The sequence below is a fragment of the Passer domesticus genome, chromosome 22, assembly GCF_036417665.1.
Source record: "Passer domesticus isolate bPasDom1 chromosome 22, bPasDom1.hap1, whole genome shotgun sequence".
Lineage (NCBI taxonomy): Eukaryota > Metazoa > Chordata > Aves > Passeriformes > Passeridae > Passer > Passer domesticus.
This window is the reverse complement of record NC_087495.1, coordinates 2,641,915-2,655,769: the sequence shown is the minus strand read 5'-3', so window position 1 is coordinate 2,655,769 and position 13,855 is coordinate 2,641,915. Positions and strand designations below refer to the sequence as shown.

At 53.4% G+C, this 13,855-nt stretch overlaps 1 protein-coding gene across 1 annotated transcript; it reads right to left on the bottom strand.

Annotated features, from left to right (window-relative positions):
* Positions 1 to 280: 280 nt before the first annotated feature.
* Positions 281 to 12,786, bottom strand: SLC2A1 (solute carrier family 2 member 1). Its single transcript, XM_064396948.1, has 10 exons — positions 12,637 to 12,786; positions 8,228 to 8,320; positions 4,959 to 5,119; positions 4,583 to 4,823; positions 4,080 to 4,242; positions 3,813 to 4,000; positions 3,617 to 3,721; positions 3,420 to 3,521; positions 3,004 to 3,207; positions 281 to 1,985 (listed from the first exon to the last, which is right to left on the bottom strand). Exons 1-10 carry the CDS (start codon positions 12,652 to 12,654, stop codon positions 1,788 to 1,790), a joined length of 1,473 nt encoding a protein of 490 aa, XP_064253018.1. The 5' UTR covers positions 12,655 to 12,786; the 3' UTR covers positions 281 to 1,787.
* Positions 12,787 to 13,855: the final 1,069 nt, after the last annotated feature.

The window sequence follows — 13,855 nt, the reverse complement described above, 5'->3', positions numbered from 1 at the left end:
AGGTGCTCACGGCATGACCAGGGCTCTGTCCTGGGCAAGGGGAGCAGGTTTGGGATCCACGGGGCAGGACAGCCCCAGCCAGGTCGCCCCGTGATCCCAGCCCAGGCTGCTCCAGGCAATTAAAAGCTGGTTGTACACCCAGAGCAGGTATTTTGCAAGCAGGTGAGTCGTTCCCGTGGTGGAAAAGCTTTGCAGGGACACGCACTCCCAGACACCCCCCCCACCCCTGCCAGGCAGGGAAAGTTTGGCTCCGAGAAATAAAGGCACAGGACACCAGAGCTGGGTGGCTGCTCACATTCTCCTTTATTGTTCACACCACACACCTTCCCCTTGGCACTTCACTGCAGGGATTTGCTTAAAAAACCACACACACCCCCCCCACAGCTTGGTGAGGCTGTGCCACAACCAGCTGAGAACAGGCATTTTTAAAGAGATTTATTTTATTCCCCCCCCATTTTATTTTCTTTCACGTGTGGTCAAGTGTCATCACTTCCAAACCAAACAAATACATTTTAAAAAAGATACTATTAAAAAAAAAAAAAAAACAACAACAACAGAAAAACAACACAAACAAAAAAACAACCCTCCCTGTGGCTTTGGGAATGTGCCAGGAGCTCCCACACCAGCTGCACTCAGGGAAATGCTTTTTTTTTTTGTGTGTTTTCAGTTTTGTTTGAAAAGGACAGTATTTCTCATGTGTATTTTTTTTAATATACTACAGCCTGAAATTCAGTGCAATAGATACAACTACAGTGCAGAACTATACAAAAGTCATCCTAACCATGTACAAGCTTTTTTTTTTCTTAGTTGCTATAGAAACTATAACCTTTTTCTGTACCTTTTGTATGCATTATACAGTGTGAATATACTCCAAGAATATTTACAGTACTTGGCTTGTCAAATCAGAAACGCTATAACTTAAATGTCTACTATTAACAACCATTGAACAAAAATATATATAATATAAATATCTTCCAGTCTATACACAGAGCAGGAAACGGCTGTATCCATGCGGTGCTGGATTTTGGTGAGTCCTGGGATGGGGGTGGTGATGGAGGGGGATGTTGTCGTGTGCGGCTGCCGCTGGCGCTTCACTGTCGGGCAAATATTGCCAAGATTAATCCCAAAATTCAACAAGAACACATCCCCCCTCTCCCGTTTTCCCCTCCCAGCTGGAATTCAGGCGAAAGGAGAGGAGCCTGTGACCATTGGATTGACCTTTCCAACCGATCCATCCGGACGGCTCCGTCCTCCGCGCTGCCCCGGGCGGGAGGTCCCCGTCCACGAACCCACCGCAGGGCTTGAAATCAAGGAGACTTTTAAAAAATGACTCATTTTCTCGGTAGTTTTTTTTAAAAAAATATTAGATTTAGTCAATTTACGTGATTTTTTTTTTCCTCTATGATTAGAATGTTAAAAAATAAGTTTCCAGCTTTTTAAAAACTTCCTCTACATGATTTTCCTTTAAATAACTATCGCGTCGTCAATAAAAAACAGGGAATTGCCCTCCTGCTGGTGGGGGCTGCATGGCTGGGTTTTAAAACACCTATTGGCTTTGAAATCTTGGACGCGAAACCAACTAAAAAAATTAAATAAAATTCGTTCCTAGCAGAAAAAAAAAAAAAAAAAAAATAAAATAGGTCAGTCTGTCCCCAGTAAACCACTGGGGGAGGCTGGAGAGGGGGCACTGATGCCAGACCCCTCCCCACTCCCTCCTGCCTGGGGTCTGTACAAAGTGTTTAAAAAGTCCCCCCGGATTCGGGGGGCGGTGGCGCCGGGGGTCCAGGTTACACCTGCGAGTCAGCGCCCAGGCTGTGGAACTCGTCCGGGGTCTTGTCGCTCTGGCCGCCCCCGCTCTGCCGGAAGCCCGAGGCAATCTCGTCGAAGGTCCGGCCTTTGGTCTCCGGCACCTTGAAGTAGGTGAAGATGAAGAAGAGCACGAGCAGCACCGTGAAGATGATGAAGACGTAGGAGCCACAGAGTTGCTGGGATTGAAGGGAAAGGGGGAGGTGAGCACGTGGATGGAGGTCACAGGATCACGGAGTTGTTGAGGTTGGAAAATCCCACCAAGATTGAGTCCAACCACCCACTCAGCACTGCCAGGTCCACCCTTAACCCATGGCCCCAGGTGCCACATCCACGTGGTTTTGAGCACTTCTAGGGATGGTGATTTCACCACCTCCCTGACCACCTTTTCCATGAAGAAATTTTCTCAATATCCAATCTAAACCTCCCCTGGCACAGCTTGGGGCTGGGTCCTCTCATCCTGTCCCTCTTCCCTGGGAGCAGAGCCCAACACCCCCCCCGGCTGCCTCCTCCTGTCAGGAGTTGTGCAGAGCCAGAAGAGCCCCCCTGAGCCTCCTTTTCTCCAGGCTGAGCCTCCCTGGCAGCTCCTGGTGCTCCAGACCCTCCCCCAGCTCCATTCCCATCTCTGGACACAGAGTGATGGGCCATGGTAAGAACCAGCTGGTACCACCCTGCCCACACCTTGCCATGGCCATCCAAAACCCAGGTCCTCCTTTCAAGGACCATCTCAAGTTCAGTAAGAAACACTGAGTCAAGCTCCTGCTCCAGCCCCAAGTCCTTCTTCCCAAGGGATCTTAACCCAACCAAACCACCTCAGCCTAGGTTTTAGGGCTCAAGAATGTGGCCCTGGAATTCAACACTGGATCCAGTAGCAGGATTTGACACCAGGACTCCACACCAAAATCTGGCAATGAGATCCAGCACCAGGAACCAGCAACCAGACCCAAGATTTGGATTTGGCAAGAAGATCCAGTAATGGGATCCTGCACTGATGTCTGGAATGGGGATCCAGCATCAGGATCCATCTGGACACTGTTTCCATCCCTGATCCAGGACTGGGATCTGGATGCACCCTGAACCAACACAGTCTGACAGGCTGGGACAGAGACTCCCCTGGATTGCTGGGATCCTCTGGGACTCCCAGATCCCCGTGTCCCCAGGGACATCCCCCTCCCCCAGCACGGCAGCCATCATTACCGCAATGTACTGGAAGCCCATTCCCACGATGAAGTTGGAGGTCCAGTTGGAGAGCCCGGCCACGGCGAAAGCAGCAGGACGGGGGCCCTGGCTGAACAGCTCCGCCACGATGAACCACGGGATGGGGCCTGGGCCGATCTCAAAGAAGGCCACAAACCCAAAGATGGCCACAATGCTGAGGTAGGACATCCACGGCATTTGGTCCTAGAAAGGGAAAGGGAGAAGGAGAAGGTTGGTGCCATGAAGGGAACATGGCACCTGGACACCTCAGCTGGTGCTGGCACAGGAGCCGTGAGCTGGAAGCTGGAATTCTAGGAGCTCAGGAGAGATGTGATAATGGGGACTGAGTGCTCAGCCTTTGCTTCAAGGAGGAATAAGTCCTTCCTCCTCCTCCTCCCAGCCTCCCCAGCACTCACCAGCAGCGTGAGGGCGATGGTCATAAGAATGGCACACCCAGCCATGCCCGCCAGCCCAATGAGGTGCAGGGTCCTGCGTCCGGCTCTCTCCACCACGAAGAGCTGTGGGATGGACATGATCCGTCAGCACCTCCCCAGCCTGCAGGAAAGGCCCCTTCTCCCACCTCCCCTGGAGAGACGCTGAGACCAAAACTCACTGAGACCACTGTGAAGGCTGTGTTCACCACGCCAGAGCCAATGGTGGCATAGACAGGCTGCTCCACTCCCGACTTCTCAAAGATGCTGGTGGAGTAGTAGAAGACCTACAAAAGGCAGGGAGATGCCACAAGTCAGGCCCTGGAGCTCTGGGTGAACCAAGCTGACCCCTGGCATTCAGACCCCACCCAGACTCACAGCGTTGATCCCTGAGAGCTGCTGGGAGAGCTGCAGGACAATGGCGATGAGGATGGGCTGGCGGTACATGGGCGAGCGGAACAGCTCCATGATGGTGACCTTCTTCTCCCTCATCATCTGCCGGCTCTCCTCCTTCATCTCCTGCAGGTCGCTGCTCACGTCCGTCGTGCCTCGCAGCTTCTTGAGGACTGAGAGGGAGAGGTGGGGTCAGGAGGTGTCGAGAACCCTCCCGAGTGCCAGGATGGGCCCTGCAGAGGGGTCACTCACCACTCTTGGCTTTGTTCTCCTCGTTGCGGTTGATGAGCAGGAACCGGGGGCTCTCAGGGGCAAAGGGCAGGATGATGCACTGCAGCAGGGCAGGAACGAAGATGAAGCCCAGCAGGAGTGGCCAGAGAGAGTCGTTTCCCATGATCACGTCCAAACCAAACACCTGAGGAGGAATAGAAGGATTGAGCCACCTATCCCAGCTGGAAAAGTCCTGGTTGGGCACAACTCTGCAACTCATGGTGTGCTCCAAGCTGGAACGGCCATTGGAGGGACTCCTGAGCTGCTTCCAGATGGCCAAGAGATGTTAATATCCTGATGCTACCCATCCCAAACCTTCAGATTCCACAGCATCCCTGCTCCTGCTGAGCTCCAGCTTCACCCCTCCCACCGCAGCTCCACCTGAAAGGTTTTCAGGTCCACAGCACCTCATCCTTGCAGGCCCTGAGGAGTGTCAGGATCAAAAAAAGGGGGAACCCCCCCCCAAAACATTCTCCAGTGCTCACCTGTGCGATGAGGATGCCCAGGACGATGCCAAGCTGGTGGAAGGTCCCCAGGGCCCCCCGCAGGGCAGTGGGGGACACCTCGCCCACGTACATGGGCACGAAACCCGTGGTGAGGCCAGAGTAGAGGCCGATGATGAAGCGGCCGAGGATGAGCATCTCAAAGGAGAAAGCCATCTTGGAGAAGCCCATGAGGACAGCCGACACGAAGGCAAGGATGTTGGACATCAGCATGGAATTGCGTCTGGAAAGGGACGGAGGGGAGAGGTGAGGGACACCAGGAGAACCCCAACATCAGCCCCTGCCAGCCCTGGAGCGCCAGGGTGGGGTGAGGCAGCGCAGCCTCCCCACTGCAGCACCCAGCAGGCTCAGCGCTCACCTTCCAAAGCGATTGACAAAGAGCCCCACGGAGAAGGAGCCGATCATGCCCCCGACAGAGAAGATGGCAACGGAGAGGGACCAGAGCGTGGTGAGGGTGGCGGGGCTGATGGGCTCCTCGTATCGGTACAGCCACGTGCGGTTGTAGAAGTCCTCAATCACCTGGAAGACGAGGAGGGAAACCAAAGCCCGCGTCAAGCCCGCGCCACCGGCGGGACGAGTCTCCGCGGCCACCGCGGCTCACAAGACAATGCGTCACCGAGCCGCTGGCCAAGGCTGGGCTCCAGCCCAAGGGAGGGAACCTGCCGGGATACGCGGGGGAAATGCAGCCCGACGGGTTCTGGGCTCGCCCTGCCCGCGGAGAGACGGCGGGAGAGACGCCAAACTCGCCGGGCAGGCGTGGGGAGGTCACGCTGCTCCCCGGGGCAGGGCAGGAGCCGGAGACGCACCGGCCCTGCGGAGGGAGGGAGGAACACAGGGCAGCTCCCATCCCCTCGGATACTCGTGGAGTTGGATTTCCAGGTTTTTCCCCCAAGAAACACGTGATCTCTGCCATGGTTCTGCAGGACCTTGATGCCAACACCCAACCTTAATTTGAAACACCAGGAACAGCCTGGTTTGTGAATTTTAGGTGGTTTGATATAAGTTTTGCATCTTTTTATACACAAAACATATACACTTATACACAAAATATATACATTTTGTACAGTTTTGATGTATTTTTTTAAGCTAGCCCATCACTGGTAGTTTCACCAAGTTCCTGTCCCTGCCCATGGCTGGGGAAATGGCCTAAATGACCCTTTAAAGGTTCCTCCCAATCCAAATCCTTTATAATGTCATGATTTAAGGGCCACCCATCCCCAAACCACCACAGCAAAGGGCTCCATAACACCCCACCAAGCCCAGCTGGAAGGAGCAGAAATCCCAGAGATTCCCTGCTTTGCTGGGCCTCAGGTGGCTCCAAGATTTCGCTGCTCTGAATGGCTTCCTCCCAATTCACTATTTACACCATTGTGCTTCACTTTCCACTTTTTCCATCAATCCAAGCCCAAACAGGAGTCCTGGCAGAGACAGCACAAGAAATATACACTGGACTGGGTACCAGTCCCAATATTATCATTATTTTGCCAAATTGTTCCTCTTCCAAAGCACGTAAACCATTAGAGTTTCCACATTTAAGTGATTTTGTTTCCTCCTATTTCACCCAGGGGTTTGGAAACTTTACCCTCTTTTATCAGTATTCCCAAAATAAATAATTGATTGGATTATTGGAGAATAATTGGGCTGGCTCAGGCTCTCATTAGGCCCAGGGGGTATCTGAAAATAACAGCCCCTCCTGCCCCTTCCTCCTGGATAAAAAGGGAAGATGCTTTCAAGAACCCAATGGCTTTTTGGGAGAGGAAGAGGTGAAAAATGGGTTTAAAAGGAGAATGGTGAAGGAAATAAAATGTTTTCCCCAAAACTGGGGCTTTTCCCCTCTTTTTCAGCTGAGTGTTGTGATGCATCTCAAACCTGTGCCCTGATGCATCTCAGTGCATCCCCATCCCAAATCTGCACCTCTGTGCATCCTCATCCCAACCCTTCACTCCAGTTTATCCCACTGCATCCCCACCCTGTGCCTCAATGCATCCCGAGGCATTCCTGTGCCAATCCTGCACTCCATGCATCCCCATCCTGCATCCCAGCTGTGCCCCAGTTCATCCCAGTGCACTCCCATTCCAGCCCTGCACAGTAACGTGTCCCTGTCCCAGTGCCACACTTTATGTGTCCCCATCCTTCAGGGATGACCCCTTGTATCCAGCACATCCTGCTGCCCAGGAAAACCCTCATCCCACCTCCCCTCGTGCTCCCACATGGAGCCTCCCAAATCCATCCCCTCAACACTGCTGACTTGTCCTACACTATGCAACTCCTCCTGGCCTGAGCTCGAGGGATTCATCCCCAAGATCATGAGGAAAACTGTGGCAACACCCATCATGAGTGGCTGGGTTTGTGGGGGCTGCAGGCACCGCAGCTGAGTCCCATGGGAAGCTCATCCCTGACCACCCAGAGCAGCCAGCTGGGAGAGGATGGAGAGAAACCCTGCAGGGAAACACAGCTCCTCCTGGGATGTGGCTCTGACCAGGGTGGTGATCACAGCATTCCCTCTTCCCACGGTGCCAGAGCCTGGGAAAGTGAGGGCAGATGCTGGGGAGCAGCTCCCCAGTGCCATGCCAGGGATTTCCCAGCTCCAGCAGCTCCAGAGCTGCTCCATGGCCCATCTCCCAGGCAGGGTGCTCGGGCCATCCCCGACCTCAGACCAGTGCAGGTGAAGGCAAGGAGGCATCAGGACAGTTCAGGAGCCCTCAGCAGCACCCTGCAGGTTCTGGGAGCGGGGAGCTGCAGCCTTCAGCCCCAGGAATTGCACCTGGGATTCAATACTGTGTAATGCAACACCTTGAACAAATCCCTGGCTTTTTTCCTCTTCCCATACTGGGGAGTTTTTCCACAGGGTCTTCTATCCCACAAGGAGTTATCTCAGTGCTTGTGGTGACATTCCAGAAGCACTCACGGGGATGGGACTGAACTCTGGCAGCTGGATCCTGCCCCAGTGGGTTGCATTCTTTGGGGTGATGACACTCAGGGGCAGCTTTGCTCCCACCAGAGCTCGAGCTGTCCCTCCACACCTTATCCCAGCACAAGAGCTGTGCCCAGGGAACACTGCAAGCACCACATTGGAGTCCTGAGCCAATTTTCCAAGTGTTTAACACCTTAAACGGCCACCAAAGCCAGGAAAAGTCATGTTTTCCACAGACCACTGATATCTACCAGCAGCAGGAGAGTCCTGGCAGTATATGAGGGGAGGAGCCAACATTTCCTGCACTCCATCCCACTTACAGCCCTTCCCAGCCAACTCTCTCCCCCTAAGACATGGTGCTGGGATGCAAAACCCCAATCCCTGGGTCAGAGCAGCCACTCGGGATGACTCAAACCTTAATTAACTCCCAGACCTTCACTGAGAGCCGAGGTGAAAAGTTCCACCGGCCGCACCCGGAGAGAGCATCCTGCAGGCACTGCTGGGATTTTTCCCAACAAAAAGCACCAAGCAAGGAGGAAACAAATTCTCCTGGGAAGGCCGGAGCTAAATAACTCCCTCTGAAATCCCATTACAGCCCTAAGCTGCCTAGTGGGATGTACTATTTTAGCCAGGCTGGCAGCAGAGCTGGTTTGCTGCCGGACACGGGCTGGGGGGGCTGGAATTTCCCCGAGGAGCGTTCTGGGAGCACTCACCTTCTGCGGGGCGTTGATGACGCCGGTGTTGTACCCGAACTGGAGGGAGCCCAGCACCGCTCCTCCCACAGCCAGCATCAGGCGAGCCGTCATCTGCCAGGAAACAGGGAAAAGGGCTTCAGTCTGGGATTCTGGGATCCCACAGCCCTGCCTGCCCCAGCAGAGCCACGCCAGGGCACTGCACGGGGAAGGGGGCGAGCACAGATATTCGGAATAAAGGAGAAAACGCACTGGTTTTGGTGCTAAGGGGGGAAAATAATTAGAAATGTCATTTTGGGGCGGTTAAAAAAACCCATGGTTTGGGGGATTCCAGGAATTCCAGCCCTGGGGTGGACCAGAGGTGTTTTGGGGGCTCCAAGGAGGCTCTGGGTGACCATCGGGCCGGGAGCCGCCGCTAACGACGTCGCAGTCTAATTAAGAGTCGCTGAGCAAAACCCCGGTTAGCTGGCAAAGCCTTCCCAGGCCTCCTCTTCCTCCCGCCTGAGCCAGAGCAACAATCACAGCCTTGTTTGGGAGCGGGGTCAGGGCAGGCCAGCGCTTGGGCCACCTTCGTTAGCGGCCCAATTATCCCAGGCAGGAGATTTTCCCGGCACTAGAACCAGGATCCGACATTCCCGCTTAATCAGCTTTGGGAGGAGCCACGTGAAATTTATAAACCCCTTAATTTGAGGGGAGGGGGGGGGGGTTCTCCCTAAGTACCAACATGTCACCCCAAGGATGCTCCCAGGGTGTCTTGGATTAATATTCCCAAGGGATCGATGCCTCATATCCCGTCTAAATGAGGGGAGGTGACTCCAACTCACCCCAAAAAAGAATATTTTTTATATTTAAGAACCATTCTCTTCTTTATTTGAATAAATAATGGATTTAATGCTGCTCCCTGACCTTGCCACTCTGGCCACTGCCTCCCTCCGCGTGAAAGTTCCCAGGGGAAAAGCAGAGGGAATGAAGCCAGGCCCGTTAATGAAGCTCATTAATTAGGCTTGGCCCCAACACAACTAATCAGGGGAGGTTTTGGCACTCGGATTTGGTCGGTGCTTCGGAGTAAATCCACCCCGAGGAGAAAACACCTCTGTGTTTGGGAGGGCACGAACGGGCTGGGAAGTTGGTGGTGTCCCAAAAAAAAAGACACAGAAAAAGCCCCAAAAACCCACAATTGTAACTGTGACCTTATCCATCCCCCAAAGCCCAGGATGGGAATGCTAAAAGCACCTGTTGCTTGGAGAAACCTTATTAAAAACTGAGGAATTTGGGGGATTTGAGTGGGTTTGGAGGGAATCGGGAGGATTGGGGTGATTTTCCTTTGTTTTTGAGGGATGACCCCGATATGTTTGGGTCCTAATTTTGATTTTTCCTGGCTAAAGGGCACCCTGGGAGCTGGCAGGCGCTCCCCTAGGTAGGGCAAGCACAGGTGAGTCATGGCTCCAGGGATGGGGATGCGGCAGTCAGGTGAACTTTGCTCCAGGAAGGTGAGAGGTAACAACAGCTTGATGCACCCACACCGGCCATGACCCAAAAAAAAAAAAAAAAAAATTTAAATTCATTTTTCAATTTTAAGAATTAGGAAAAAAATGAACTTTTCATGGCTACAAAAAAAATAAAATTAAATTTTAGCAAAAAAACAAACTTGTATTTTCATGAAATTCCAGCAGTTTGGAGATAGGAAACGGTGCAGCTGGCAGGAAAATTGCTTTTTGGAGGCTCGTCCCCAGCAGGGTCAGGGTGAGTCAGCTGCTCCTGCTCCCTCCCCAGTGCAAACACGCTGCCCCGCTCCGGCCCGGAGCCTTTCGCCTGAACTTCGCCATTAAAGGCAAGTTTGGGGGGGGGAAATAATTAAATAAAGGGAAAAGTCGATTTTTAAGGGCAGCTTTGCCCAGGCAGCTCCTGCCAAAGCCCACGTGGGGCTGTGGGGAGATTTTTTAACTCCTTGCAGGAAAAAGCATCTTTATCAGGAATTTTGGGATAAATTCCTTCTTACTTCCATGAAATAAACTTATTTAAGCCTGGCTAGACCCCAAATTCCTGGTTTTATCCCTAGTAATTCCTCTACGTTATAGGAAAGATAGGTTTTAAATAAATTTATAGTATTTGTTTTCTTTTTAGCTGCTTCCTGCTTCCTCCCCAGCTCCAACACGGAAGCCAGGACACTCCGAGGAGGATCTGGGGGTCAACAGGGGCCCCCCAAACCTGCTGCCTTCGGCTTTACAACTCTATATTTAACCCTTTTTATTTTATCCTCCAGCCTGGAAGGACTTTGGGATACAGCCCACCTCATGGATCAAGGGAATGAATAATCCCTTTAAAAGCAAAGTAATAATATTAAAATATTAATGTAAAGATATTGAAAGAGTGGTCCAGCAGGGAATTCCAACTTTTTTCACTCCAGCATGGAGGATTTTGGGATGCTGCAGCCTCATGAAAAACAAGGAATTAATTAATAACTCCTTCTAAAAAATACTTTAAAAAGTGTCCTGGAAGGGAATTTCAACTTTTTACTCCAGTGCAGGAGGGTTTGGGCCATTTTGGGATGCTGACTGTTTCATGGACCAAGTGAATTAATAATTTCTCTGAAAGCAAATTAGCAACAGCATGAAAAAAACAAAAGGTCCCAGGAGGACATCCCGTTCTTTTTTTACTGCAGCGTGGAGGATTTTGGGATGCTGCCTGTCCCACGGAGCAAGAAAAATTAGTAATCCCTTAAAAATCCAAACAATAGTTAAAAAGGGGGGTCCCAGGAGGGAATTTTGGGCAAACCCACACGACAAAGACACCATGAAAGCGATGCAGGAGGATTTAGGAGCAGCCCGGCCGGGGATGCAGAGGGGATGTGGGGCAGCCCCTTGCACACTCATTTGCACACTCGGGGAGCACGGGCACACTTTTAGCACGGCTGCAGCCTCCTCCCAACCCGGGACAAGCTCGCACCCCCACGGAAAGGCAGGAAAAACCCACTCCAAAGCACGGGAGGGGAAATAAAGCCAGAGCACCTGGGGGCCACAGAGGGGAGCCGGGCTGGGAGGGAGCGGCGGAGTGCCGGGATTTGGGGGTTTTTATTTGTTTTGCTTCCCCACTTAAAGGTCATCCAGGGACGGCGACACAATCCCGGCGAGTTTTGCAACTGCGACCAGCACGGGGGACGCTTTTGCATGGAATGAGCTGGAAAAAACACGGAATGTGCAAGGTCCCCCCGCACGCAGACACACGTCCCGGGTTAATAATATTAATTATTAAATATAAACGGGGTTCGGGAGGGGAGTTTGTCCCCCATCTCCCAAGCGCCAGCTGTTTCCATGAAAAATACCTTTTTTTTTTTCCATGCAAAACACACTCTGGATGGAAGTGTCACCCATCAGCGCCCGGCAAATCACCCCTGCGATTAATTACCTCTACAAAAATTAATCATTTCTGACCCAAATCCAGCCGGGCTGGGGGTTGCGGGGCTGGAGGAGCAGCGGGAGCGCCGCTCCGGCTCCGTTCGGGAAGCCGGGAGTTAAGTGCGCCGGATTTCTTGGGTATGAGACCAAATTTGCGTTTAATTCCTGCCCCCATCACCGCGCTGCCGGCCGGCACGTTCCCGGCTGCCACCCCCAATCCCACCAGCCCGCCTGGAAAAACGGCCAAATACACAGGAGATACACGCATAGAGATACAGAGCCTCAAATTTAAGGAAATTGTGCATTTCGTGGCCAAAAGGGGGAGGAGGAGGGGGGAGAGGGACTTGTTTTCCATGGGGGGGAAAACACCAAAGAGGGATCGCTCCCGTCACGTCTTTAATGAGGATAAAATCGCGATTTTGGGGTTAATTACGCTTCGTGCCGCCACGCAGCCAATTTCCAAATATATCCCCGGAAAAAAAAAAGAAAAAAAAAAAAAAAACACCACCACCAAACCCAAACCCAGTTGGCTTTATCCCAAACGCTCCCGGATGGGAGCATTTGGGAAGACGGAAACACTTTGGTGGCTGGGATGAAGCAAACGGGGCTGGATGTCAGCGCGCTGCTACCACCCACCACCAGCACCGTTCTGGGCTGTTACCCCCCAGATCGGACCTCAATTAATTAACTGGGGATGGGGAGGGTGCTGGCGGCTGCGAGCGGCCGCGGCAGCCCCGAGCATTCAACAACTCAGCCCGGGGTAAATCCGCAGGAATTGGGTCAGAAGCTGCGGCCGGGATGCGCGCAGCCCCCGGGGGGGGTCCCCCCAAACCTCGCACCCCCGCTCGCCCCTCGCTGCGCTCAGGGCCCCCCTCCCGCTGCCGAAACGCGGTCACAAGGGCGAGTTCCGCGTTCCGCGCTCCGCGGGCAGCCCGAGCGCGGCCGCGGGGCGCGCCGAGCGGCACCGGGCGCTCCCGGGCGCGGGCGGCGGGGGCAGGAGGAGGCACGGCGCGGGCAGGGCAGGGCAGGGCTCACCTTGCTGCCGGTGTCCATGGCGGGCGGCGGGGCCGGGGCGCTGCGCGGGGCGCGCGGCGCGGAGCGGAGCGGGGCGGAGGCGCGGCCGCCGCCCGGGCATTGGAGACGCTTAAGAGCGCGGGCGGGGGCGGCGCGAGGCCGCGGCGCCCATTGGGCGGTGCGGGCAGGGGGCGGGGCCAAGGCGAGGAGAGGGGCGGGGTCAGGGCTGGGGGCGGGGCCGAGGGGGCGCGCGGGGGGCGGTGGCGCGTGAGGGGCTGCACGTGAGAGGGGGAGGGGAGGGGAGGGGGGGGGGAGGGAGAGAGAGGGTACGTGTGAGAGTGTGAGAGTGAGTGTGTGAGACTGTGTGTATGCGAGTGTGTGTCAATGTGAGAGTGTGAGAGTGAGAGAGTGAGTGTGTGTGTGTGAGAGAATGAGTGTGAGTGTGTGTGTGGGAGAGTGAGTGTGTGAGTGTGACAATGTGAGTGTGTGAGTGTGTAAGAGAATGAGTGTGAGTGTGTGTGTGGGAGAGTGAGTGTGTGAGAGTGCGAGTGTGTGAGTGTGTAAGAGAATGAGTGTGAGTGTGTGTGTGTGTGTGAGTGTGTGTGTGTGAGAATGAGTGTGTGAGTGTGTAAGAGAATGAGTGTGTGTGTGTGAGTGTGTGAGTGTGTGTGTGTAAGAATGAGTGTGTGAGTGTGACAATGTGAGTGTGTGAGTAAGAGAATGAGTGTGAGTGTGTGTGAGAGTGTGAGACAGTAAGAGAGACAGTGCGTGTGTGTGAGAGTGTGAGAATGTGAGTGTGAGAGGGTATGAGTGTGAGTGTGTGAGAGTGTGAGAGAGTGTGACACTGTATGTATAAGGGTGTGTGTCCATGTGAGAGTGAGTGAGAGAATGAGTGTGTGTGAGTGTGAGAGAGTGAGAGTGTGAGAGTGAGTGAGTGTGTAAGAGAATGAGTCTGAGTGTGTGTGTATGTGTGTGTGAGAGTGTGAGACAGTAAGAGAGACAGTGTGAGTGTATGAGAGTGAGAGTGAGAGTGTGTGTGTGAGAGTGTGAGAGAGTGTGACACTATGTATGAGAGTGTGTGTCCATGTGAGAGTGTGAGAGTGAGAGAGTGAGTGTGTGAGTGTGTAAGAGAATGAGTATGAGTGTGAGTGTGTCTGTGTGAGTGTGAGACAGTAAGAGAGACAGAATGAGTGTGTGTGAGTGTGAGAGTGTGTGTGTGAGAGTGTGAGAGAGTGTGACA